General features: G+C 34.7%; 2 protein-coding genes across 3 annotated transcripts; one reads left to right on the forward strand and one right to left on the reverse strand.

Annotated features, from left to right (window-relative positions):
• The first annotated feature begins 1,322 nt into the window (after window positions 1-1,322).
• Window positions 1,323-1,850, forward strand: LOC133694270 (ethylene-responsive transcription factor 9-like). Its single transcript, XM_062115760.1, has one exon. The coding sequence runs from the start codon at window positions 1,323-1,325 to the stop codon at window positions 1,848-1,850; it is 528 nt and encodes a 175-aa protein (XP_061971744.1).
• Window positions 1,851-6,234: 4,384 nt separating this feature from the next.
• LOC133693378 (probable WRKY transcription factor 21) lies at window positions 6,235-8,697 on the reverse strand. 2 transcript variants are annotated; one of them, XM_062114584.1, is made up of 4 exons: window positions 8,499-8,697; window positions 7,350-8,376; window positions 7,080-7,205; window positions 6,235-6,410 (listed from the first exon to the last, which is right to left on the reverse strand). In XM_062114584.1, the coding sequence occupies exons 2-4, from the start codon at window positions 8,120-8,122 to the stop codon at window positions 6,266-6,268; spliced, it is 1,044 nt and encodes a 347-aa protein (XP_061970568.1). In that variant the 5' UTR covers window positions 8,123-8,376; window positions 8,499-8,697; the 3' UTR covers window positions 6,235-6,265. The 2 variants fall into 2 exon arrangements, with proteins under 2 accessions (XP_061970568.1, XP_061970567.1); XM_062114583.1 differs by having other exon boundaries at window positions 7,350-8,697.
• Window positions 8,698-11,848: the final 3,151 nt, after the last annotated feature.

Genomic DNA, 11,848 nt, shown 5'->3' on the forward strand with positions numbered 1-11,848 from the left:
TTCCTCGTAAAACTGGTCTTCTCTGTTGTTCATCTTCTTCTCCATATATAACAAATCGAGAAGCATTGGGAAGAATCACGTTTTAAGTAATATATACCAGTAGATCACATAATTGCAAAACCTGTGATCAGCTGACAACAGCTGCTTCGGGCTGGGTTCGGGTGTTTGTTTTAGAGTTTTTAGTCTTTTTAAATTATTTTTGTTCGGAAAAGTAATTAATTGATGTTTCTAATGTTTTAATGTAAAAAAATAAATTATTTTAATATATTTTTAATTCAATAATATTTTTTAAAATAATTATACCTGAAAATAAAGAAAAAAAAAACATTCCATAGTACAAATGCTAGATTACTATTCAATTTGATCCAGCTTGGTTTATTACCTCGTGATGTATTATGTGATTTTGAAACCTAATATTTGGTATATTAACTCGTGATTTGATTGAGTTAATTATATTTAATGAATTAATATTAATTTTTTAAAAAAATATAAAAAATATTATTATTTTAATATAAATTTAATTAAAATTAATTTAACAATCCTGAATTAATCCAACAACTCAAAAACCTGGATTTGTTTTTTCATAATAGATTATTAATTACATTAGACAATTATCTTAACCATTGTTACAAAACATGGCTAGTGTTATAGGTCAAGTAGATCAACCGAAACAAATTATATTAATAGAAAATAATATTATATTTTTAAAAATAAATACAATATTTTTTATTTTTTTAAAATCAAACCGACTCATCTATCGCTTGATTTAAAAATAAAACACAGCTCGTTATAGTCTTACGATACACAAGCCATTGGATTGGCCCGACAAAACCGCTCCTAACTACTGCTCAATGGAGTCATATCAATTAAAAACATAAATCTCTCGTCCCTGCACGTGAGAATCACATGAAGAAGACCACGCATTGGCTGGTCAATTACGGAGGTATTTGAAATTATTATAATGATTATTTTTTAAAATATTTTTTATTTAAATATGTATTAAAATATTTTTTTAATTTTTAAAATTAACATATTAAAACAATTAAAATAAATAATTAGCATGACACCAAACCAAAACTATATATGCCATAAGTCATTACTAGTATTCTTCACATAGAGCCTTTTAATTAAAATAAAAAATAATTAAAAACCCCCTAATTACCGAACAAACGAATACTAAACCAAATCTCAAAACTGTCGGCGTTGACCAAGACCGTTTCCCCTCCTGTATATACACCAAACAAACCTCCAAATCTCTTCAGTGTCTCCCCAACCAAAAACGACATTATCAAACAATCCCTGTACACAGTACACTAACGACAATGACTGTCACAACAACCCTCTCCCTTGCTGGTTCTTCAGCTCCTTCCTCTCCAGCAGTACAGGCGAAGAATGAGCCTCAACGCCATTTCAGAGGCGTGAGGAAGAGGCCGTGGGGTCGTTTTGCTGCTGAGATTCGTGATCCATGGAAGAAGACGCGGAGTTGGCTTGGCACTTTTGACACAGCGGAGGAGGCGGCACTTGCTTACGACGAGGCAGCTCGATCTCTCCGTGGGCCAAAGGCAAGGACAAACTTCTTCCACAACGATCATTTTGCTCCCGTGCCATTTTCGCAAACTGCGGTTGTTGGTGCAGGTGTTTTTGAGAAATGTTGCTCGCCGGTTTGTCTTGCTGGTGAGGTGGCGAGAATGACGATGCCAGCGGCATCTCCGGTTAGGTCAGAGTATACGGGGTACAACATGGAGACTGTGAATGAAAACGTGGGTTTGGTTTTAAATGAAGAGAAGAAGTTGCGTGGAGGGAAAAAACCTTTTTTGTTTGATTTGAACTTGCCGGCACCGCTCTTTTGAGTGGTCTGGGATTGTGGTTTTGTGGGTGGGGCTGGGCGGAGGAAGTTGTTGATCGGTCAAGATTAGTTTGCAGAATTTTGGGCCCTGTCGCTGGTTAGATTATGCGTCCAATCGTGTACAGTTTAGGGTTAGGCGGGGTTTTTGGTTTGTGTTAACGTGGGGTTGATGGTGGGATTTATAACAGTCAAGGGTTTTCTTTTTCTAAAAAAAAATAGCATATCAAATCAGCTAGCAATTATTCTTGATGAATTCATGAATTTGGTTGCTATGAAGAAGAACCCGACTACTGTAAATCAAAATCAGCTCCTCTTATTTTCAGGGCCGGTTTGAGATTATTTGTTTTTTTAAAATGTTTTTTTTAATATATATATTAAAATGATTAAAAAAATTAAAAATTTTAATTTTAAAAATACAATGTCTTGAATAGATAGTTATAAAACATTGGCCTTGCACGGCAGGTTGGGTGAGTTAATTTATGATCAGTCGTGATTTATGATTTTTTAAAAAATATTAAAAGATTATATTTAAAAATATATATTTTAAGATAAAACTTAGTATATAAATTAAGTTACAGATGAACGAATCATTAAATTAATTTATTTAATTAGATTGAATTTTATAACTTTGTTTAAACACTTTAAACAAGATTAATTCTGAGTCTAAACTTTAAACATGACTCGAGGTTTAGATAACTAAAATCACTGCATCTCAGAATGCATTGTGAGTACTACTACTCCATATCATCTTCCTAAAGACAGTTGATCATGATCGGCCGATTGAAACAGAATGGAGACTCTCTCTCTCTCTCTCTCTCTCTCTATATATATATATATATATATATATATATATATATATATATATATATATATCAAGTTGTTTAAGGGTGAGATTAAAAAAAAAATTAAACTAAAAGTAGCAAATTGTTTTTTACAAAACTTTATTTTAATTAATAGTATTTTATGAGTGTAGTCAAGTATATTTAACCAAAAACTTTATTTATTTATTTAATGATAATGTTAATGTTAATAACATTTCAACTCCAGGCAGCCAGCACGCAAAATGAAAAGTGCCTGTTCTTTTACTTTCCTTCTTTTTTTAATGCCGTTCTAATTATAATGCTACTCTGCTATGCCCTACTGCTGAAAAAACTGATGGGTTTTTGTTGCTTTACTCACCAGTTTATCAGTCTTTGCTCTCTCCACAGTTTATCCAAGTTCTTGGTCTACTTGTAACTCTAATGTTTAGCTTTAGAAAAGGCCCAACTTTTGCAGTTTTTTTCTTTCTTCCTTCAGCACTAAAAAAAAAACAGACAAAATAACAAAATACATAAAATATTTTAAAAAATAGTATAGTTTAGAGAGTGAATTATAAGTATCATACGTGACTCTTTATTTCTAAAAATAAACTTACATAATTTAAAATAATAAGAGAGTTGAGAGGATACAGAAAAACAAGAAAAAAAAATTATGAAACACATCAGAACTCTAATAATAACAATATTACCAATACTTTTCAAAAGATATCAACGAGACGAATATAATGACACCAAAAAATATCATGAAATATGATATTAGTGGATCATAATTCAAATATATCATGGTTTATTTGCTTTCGGATGGCTAGTATCTGGTCACCATTAATAACCTTTTTTTATATTGTTAGATTTATCTCGTCGAGATCTTTCTGATGATATTAGTGATGTTATTGTCAAAGTTTTGGTATGTTTTAATATTTTTTGTTTTGTTTTGTTTTTTATTTATCTTTCTTATCTACTCCTTATAGCTTCCGAAGAGAAAAAAAAATTTTGCTTTCAAAGTACACCATTTTTCTAGTACTTTTTTAACCTGTATTATTAGTGCATTTCTTTACCCCTTTTTTTTCCAATAACCACAACGTATTGCATAACAAAGCAGTCTTTCACATGCTTGTGGACGGGGCATTTTGATTGAATGGAGAGAGAAAAAAGTATGACATACCATACGAAACAAAGTAGCATTCAATAAGTTCCCTCCTGCGCCAACAAATCGTGGTGCATAGAGATAGATTGGCCTGCACGTATTAAAGTCGCCTTTTCACATGCTCGCCGGCAGGTTTTATGGCACTGGGAAATAAAGGAGCAGCTGAACGGTTTGACCAGAAAGGCCCAGGCCATCATGAGCTCAGGGCCCATTCTTCACCGCCTGCTGCATCGAAACCTACAAGGGGGGCGCTGTGGTAGAGGGCTTCCATTAGGATCTACTCCTCTCTTTCACACCTGAGAAAGAATATACTTTCCCTCTCCCAGCAGGTCGTTACCGGGGCCTGACGGACCATTTCAACTAGTATTGATGCCAAGCTAGTTAGGAGGTGTTTGAAAATGTAATAATAATTATTTTTTAAAATAATTTTTATTTAAAAATATATTTAAATAATATTAAAGAGCGCCCGGATCCACTGCCAAAGAATACCAGTCCAAGTTTCTTAATTGTAAAAAAAAAAGGGTTGCAGCATCCAATTGATTGGTCAAGAATTTGTTTTTTTTTTTAAATCATCCAATAGATTTCCTCGCATAGAATTTTCTACATTGAGTCAGCAACATGCTTATATAGGAAGAAAAAAAAGCCACCCCATTGTTGTACGATAAAAGGAAAAGGCTCAAAAAGATTATATTCTCACCAAAATGGGAAGAGAAGAGAATATATATGGTCAAACTGAAAACTACAGTCAAAGCCAATTGATTACAAGTTGAAGATTTTGTTCATGGTTGGGAAACGATCTCCATACCAAGAGAGATTAAGAAAGGCTACTTGCCAAAAAAAAAAAAAGAAAAAAGAAAGGCTACTTGCCGTTAAAATGGAGTTCTGGTGTTTTAGATGGGTAATTTGTTCCAAGTCATCATTGATTGCCCTAAGGATATCTTCCCCGACAAGGCATTTCCCAACTACAACGAACCAATATGAGCAGCTAGTCAGGATCCCATCTACCTCTGTTCCAGGGTTGAAAAACCACTAGGCATCATGCTTCAACAACCATGATGGGTTTATTTTGAAACATGAGTCCAACCTTATTCAACCCTGCCAGGTGAGAGAACAATGTAACTTTGGTGACTTGCACTAGTAATTGATTGACCAGACCAGTTCTTTGTTTGTTTGGAAATATTATAAGGTTGTTTTTAAAATGTTTTTAACTTCAAAATTCATCAAAATAATTTTTTATTTTTAAGAACAAACAAGCAATACTCAGCCCCACAACCAACTCAATTCTTGCATCATGTACTTTATTTATTTCCCCTGTTAGTTTTAGATGATTTATTTGCGGGGACATACTTGCTGATGGGGTTGTATGACTGTACAGTGTTTACCAACTTAGGCCGACGGGTTGTATGACTGTACAGTGTTTACCAACTTAGGCCGACAGGTGGCCAGACAGAATGTTTTGCTCTTGATAATTTTCAAGATTTGGGACTTGTCCGAGGACAATATAAATGCCAGTGGAGATCCAGTGATAGAGCGATAGATCGATAGCCCATGCTGGTCCCTTCACTTTTCACATGCCTTGTTGCGCAATCCTCCCTCTAGTAACTTGAATGATTCCCTCATAAGAGGGGAGGAAGAGTTAATGCAGTGATTGGTGTGCAGGTTTCCTCTTCTTTTTCCTGATATATATATTTTCGGGATTAATTCACCGGATAAATGGAAGTACAGGCTCGGAAAATGGCCGACCTGCAAGCAAGTCACCAAGGGTCCAAGACTAGAACCAAGATCACAAAGACAGGAAAGCAGCTAGTAGTCAAATGCAGAAGACTATCTGTGAACAAGAGAAGGAAAAACGATTTCACAGCTGATAATTCAAGAACTAGCAACAAGATTGAATTACGATTCAGACCGTACATTCAATGATGTACATTGTTGCTAGTTCCTTGCATGCATGTCCAATGTATCTTGCAATCCATCATTGCTAACCATTGTTGGTGGACATGCCGTATGCCATGATGGGTGCATGCAAGCAAAGTAACAAACTCATCTTATCTGCCCAGGAACCCCACAAGCACTCTAAACCAACTACTAATCATTCAAATGCAATACTATCAGGAACTGAAGTCAAATCGGAAAGAAAATTACATCAATTGAGCCCATTTCAACAACCCAGGAAGAAACACTTCTTTTGAACTGTTTAAAGCCGTTGGTTGCAAATCAAAGAGTTCTTACAATTTGAAACCCCAATTCTACATTTTTCTGAGATCAGTGCCAGGATTGAAGCCTGCCTGCTAACAAAGCTTTGGAAAGCCAACTCCCCAAAGCACCCCCCCGCCCCCCCAACAAAAAAAAAAAAAGAAAACACCTGCTCCAACTATATCTCAGGGTTGAACCATGCTAAATATATACAGGAGCCATTCATAAATAAGTTTTCATTGAACAGTGAGAACCTTTGGGTGGTTACGTGTTTGTGGATTGTGCTGGAATCCTTGGGTGGTTATGTTCACCTTCATAGGTAACAATAAGCATGGACGGATCTTCCAAGCACCTCTCCACATGCTTCCTTGCAGGACAACCTCTCATACTGCTACATTTGTAATATCCCCTGCACAAGTTTAAGAGGGAATTCTCAGTTTGAACAAGTTCCTCAAAAAGCTAGTACTGGAGAATACGCAATTCCTAAAAATTGACACTTGAATAGAAGCTACAAGCATTACTCGTCACCAATGATAACCAGCAGTAAAGGCATCTCATTCTGAAAACAGAATTTCACAACAATTCAACGGCGGGCGACCAAGAATTGTAAACAGGACAGACAAGCACAAAAGGAGACTAAAAATCACGGGATGACTGAAAGCAAATTTCCACCAAAGGCCATGAGTCAAAAAAATAACACTATTTAACTACCAGCTCAAGCCAGCCCAAAAGGTTGATCAATAAGCAAAAACAACGCATGCCTTTAGTTCTGTTTCATTGGAGACTACTTCACACACACCCCACAACCAAAAGGTTGAAAATGAGCACAACATTCACAATCGAATGAGCATTTAACATGCCTGGTCTAGTATATGTGAGAGCAATTTAGATTATAAATGAACACTACACACCACGTACGGGTACTGGGTACAGAGTGAATGTCAGAAAAATTCGCAATAACATAAGTTCATTTATCAGGAAGTTCAAAACATTCCAGAATATCAACTCCATTGAAAGAGAACTTGAATATGTTACTGGCAGCAAAACTTTGTTTCAGAAATTGAATAAGCAAGCATACCTAGGGTGAGGAGAACCCTTGATTGGCTTTTGCCCATACTTTCTCCATGAGTAATCATCAGGAGGGATATCAGCAAGCTTGTTGCTAATAGCAGGAACCTTGATCGACCTCTTCACCCTATGTTTCCTGCCATAACAGCAAAAAAAATGAAGCAAAAAGGAGTTAAAACAAGCCTAAGATCACCATAAAAGGAAACAGACACGATTCTGAACTATCAATTGCTAACAGCAGAATAATTAAATAGACACAAAGAAAGTAAACAAATCTAACCTCTTCTTTGAGCAATGACATCTAACGCTGCTTCCACATTTCATACTTCCATCTTCTCCCCTTCCAGAACATTTCCTCTTATGTTGCTGTGAGCTCTGATCCGAGGAGCGAGCCGCCCCCGTTAAATGGAATGCACTTCCTTCCAAATTAGCCACATTACCATCAATACTCAAGGACGATATAAAAGATCTGGTAGATGACATTGTAGGAGTGCAGCTAGAACTATCGAAATTCAAGCTAATCCCACTATTGCTTTTTCTAAACATCATCTCAGCTTGCTGCTTCATTTGCTGCTGCTGTTGAAGCTGTAGCCTATGCAGTTGCTGTTGCTGAATGAACTGATAGTGCGCTGCTGGCGTGGGTTGGCCAAGCTGAAGAGAGTTTTTCCCATTTGAACTCAATTCCAGGGATGGGGTTCCCAAAGATAGACAATTTTTAGCAATTGAGCCCAATTCTTGAATTGGTTTGCTTTCCAGGTAACTATTGGACTGGAGAAACTGGGGTGTTTTGGATGGGTGGCCTGTACTGCTCAGTGGGTTGTCTAAAAGGATGCTTTGGGATAAAGGGGTCGGTAACTTCTTAAGTTTTCGAACTCTTGCATGACCTAAACCAGTATTTAAAAGGGAAACTACTTTCTTGAACCTAAACACAGCCTCTCCAGTTTCCACCATTAAATTCCTATATTGAACCTGATCTTGGGGTTGGGATAGCAAACTTATAACTCTATGGCAGCTCTCCACAGCTGCCCGGTTAGCTTCTTCAACCCCCTCCATTTTACCACCAAAAAAAATCCACCAATCTTAATCAGACAAAACTCAGAGCACCGGACCAAAAACCATAAAAACTCCGAAAGTCTAGAAAACCTAGTTCAATATTAGATCTTCAAGCGAACAAAAATTAAAAGACCCTAATGGTCATTCTTTGAGCAGACTTGGCAAGAGACCACAAAAGGGATAATCTTTTAATACGAAAATTCCAAGGAATTCAGCTTCCTACAGGCTTAACCTTGCAGATTCAACAGAGTTGACTGAAAAGAAGAAGAAAAGAAACCCAAGATAAAGAGCAAAAACAAAGGACTTTGCCTTGTTATTTCGTCAGAGCAAAAAACGATCAAGACTTTGAGTGAAGGAAAGCACCAAGGAAACAGACCTTGTTGGGGTATGAAACCCTGGATTGAAAGGTGTGAAAGAGAAGACTTTGGCTTTGGCTTTGTTCGCTCTAGAACTCACACACAACCCATAAGAAGACTGCACAGAGAGCTCTCTTCTTTAATTTTCTATCACTCCTACTATTTTTTTATTTTTTATTTTTGCTTTTAATCTTTTTTCTACGTAGAGAGAGAGTGAGAGAGAAAGGGAAGGGGCATTTAAATAAGAAAATGCAGAAACAAGGAGGGGCTTGAGAAATGAAACTGCCGTCTCTGTCACAGATATGAAGGTGGGTCCCATACCAAAGACCTTGGTTTTATTCCCTTTTCTTCTCCTCGGTTGCTTTTATTATTGTTACTGTTTAACAAGACCATTCACACCTACAGATTTTCAAGTGTTTTTAATTTAAAAATATTTTTTGAAATAGTATATTAAAATAATTTAAAAATATAAAAACAAATTAAAATTTTGAAAAATACAGTTATACCAGACACCGCCTTCACTTCCAGACATGCCATGTCTTTTCTTTTTCTTTTTCTATCCTTTCTCTTTCCTTGCTGTACGTTCTTGCCATTTTCGGTTACAATTTTCAAGCTCCATGCATAGCATGACTGCAGGTTTATTGGTAAATTCAAAATTACTTAAATTAATTTAATAAATTATTAAATCAACTTTGATGCCATGTCAAGTTTAATATTCGCGGTATGAAATGTGCTAAAATTAGAAGTTCTGGGCATGGCCTGTACGAGAATGTGTTCAGAGTTGATTTTTAAAGTATTTTTATTTGAAAATAAATTAAAATAATATTTTTTGATATAGGCATATTAAAATAATTTAAAATATAAAAAAATAAAAAAAACTAAGTTAAATCTCCAAGCGGAACCATAATCAAAAGCAGGAGCAAGATTTCATCCCAAGTAAACAAAATGTATTAGATCCGAGACCAGATGAACAATTACTCCAGAAATATTTGACCTCCCATGCCTGTTCGTCATAAACATGGAAAATCAAAATATTATTATAGATCAGCACAGGATCATTGTAAATGTAAAATAAATAAGATAAAATCTGTAATAATTATACAAATTAGTCAAAGATCTTCACCAATTCAAGCTAGATCTCAAGGCATGTGAGATTTTATACCGAAAGAGGGGTTGTTTCGAATCTACATTGAATATTATAGCCAATGCACTTGTTATTTGTTTGTGTCAAACCATGGTTATTAAGAGCTTTTTTTGAAATGTAGTTACGGTTATTTTTATAATATTTTTCATGTTAAAATGTATTAAAATGATGCTTTTTATTTTTTAAAAAATATTTTTAAGATTAGCGCATCAAAACGATTCAAAACATACCAAATAGATTAATTTTTAATAAAAAAAATTAAATTTTTTAAAAACACGAGTACAACCACGTTTCCAAACGCCCACTAAATCCAGTGTCGCTAGACAGATTTGATCAAGAGAAAATTTGTGATTAAAACACATTCAAGGAAGGGGTTTGTTTGAATTTTTTTTTAAAATTAATTTAACAGATTAATCAAATTGATATAGCTAAATTATATCAGGTGAAATCAGTATAATATTGTTTTAATAAAAAAAAATATTTATCTGTATTAATTCAATGAACAGCTATGAGAGTCATTTTCTAGATCAGATCCGAAGTCAATCTAGGAAATATATCCTGAACTCAATGATTTTTGGAGTTTTCATTAATGTCACTGTGAGTTATATTAAATGCTTTTTTTCTTGATATATATATATATATTATATATATATATATATATATATATATATATATATATTACACAGAAGTCTCGCAAATATATTTGCATTTACATCTTTGAATCACATGAATCATGTCTGCTGTACAGCAATTCAACGTGAAAAACGGAACCATATATATAAAAATAAAGTAAAATTAAAAGTTTATAAATTTCTCTAATCAAATAAATTTATGTCTCTATTATTTTTTATAGTATTTGATATTATAATAGCGATTAATTTTTTTAAAAAAATGTTTAAAAATATATTAATATAATATTTTTTTATTTTTAATATCAACTTAACAAAATTATTTACAAGCATAAAAATAATTAATTTTTTTGAAAACATGGCCTCTACGTGAAAACAAACCGTGCCGCTTGTATCATAATAATACAAACCGGGAGATAGCAAAGATTAATGAAAAGCTCTCACTTTTCAATAAAAACAAATTAGTATAATAATAATAATAATAATAAATAAAACCGAAGAAAGAAGGAAAGAAAGGTGCGTGACTCGGTGGCTGGCTAATTATAAACGAAACGCCAAGCCCGACTAGTTCAGCTACCCCTTGTTTTTTACCTTGCTAATCAACCTTTTTCCTCTCTGTCTGCGCTGCTTATCGATACGTCCGCCACTCGTGGGCCCCTTAAACAAAGCATCCTATATAGCCGTTGTAAAAATATTAACCAGATGGATCATGCCACGTGTGAATCTATGCCCTTAAAACCTGACACGTGCCACAAGGACTGCCTGATGAAAAACCTCCTGTGTGCGCATCGCCTTGCCTTTGCCTTTTTGCTATCCTGCGCCCGGGGAACACGAATTAGGAGTGTTCTCGTGTTCTGTTCGGTGACTGACGGGCGTGGGGCCCGTTTCCGTTGACTTTACAGTAAGCTCTCCCTTCCAAGTTACATCCATTATATTTCCTCTCTATCCTTTGACTACTAATGTTAATATTTTTTAAATTTATTATTATTATTTTTTTATTTATATAAATGTTCAGATCAACTTATATATATTATAATTAATTTAATGATTCACTAATTAGTCTGTGAATCTAATAAGCATGTAAAGCACTATTCTTAATGAGAGGCATGCAAAGTAATATTCAAACCTAGATACAAAGAAAAAAAACAAGCCCCTGTTCCAAGACCTCAATTGCAAGGTGTTTTTATTGATAATGCAATGTGGAGTAATCTTCGCAAGGTGTTTTTTTAATTAGTGGATAGAGCGCGCTCATAATTGAGTTTTGTGACGAGGGTATTTTGGGTATAACATACTTTGGATTGCAAGCCAAGCCACTGCTGTGGCAAACGACTTTTGCAGCTTTTGCACCCCCTGACTGCTTTTAAATGCCAGTATTGCCCTCGTGACAATACGACAGGTTTTAGACACTGTGACTGAGGAACTTGCTCGCTAGCTGGTAGGAGTATACAGGGTTCTTTTTGGAATTAAATGAGCCGGCAGGGACGGAATAATCAGTCACTTTTTTTTTTAAGCGTGTTTGAATGGCCTTTGAAAATACATTTTATTTAAAAAATTATTAAATTAATATATTTTTAATTATTTTGATATATTAATATTA

This window comes from Populus nigra, chromosome 5 (genome assembly GCF_951802175.1).
Source record: "Populus nigra chromosome 5, ddPopNigr1.1, whole genome shotgun sequence".
Lineage (NCBI taxonomy): Eukaryota > Viridiplantae > Streptophyta > Magnoliopsida > Malpighiales > Salicaceae > Populus > Populus nigra.

Bases quoted from the DNA above. Each gene is read 5' to 3' on its own strand.
- LOC133694270 (XM_062115760.1), top strand. From the start codon at position 1,323: ATGACTGTCACAACAACCCTCTCCCTTGCTGGTTCTTCAGCTCCTTCC.
- LOC133693378 (XM_062114584.1), bottom strand. From the start codon at position 8,122: ATGGAGGGGGTTGAAGAAGCTAACCGGGCAGCTGTGGAGAGCTGCCAT. The intron at 7,206-7,349 runs GTTAGATTTGTT...CTGTTATGGCAG, and splicing joins TGTCATTGCTCAAAGAAGAG to GAAACATAGGGTGAAGAGGT. The intron at 6,411-7,079 runs GTATGCTTGCTT...AAACTTGTGCAG, and splicing joins AAGGGTTCTCCTCACCCTAG to GGGATATTACAAATGTAGCA.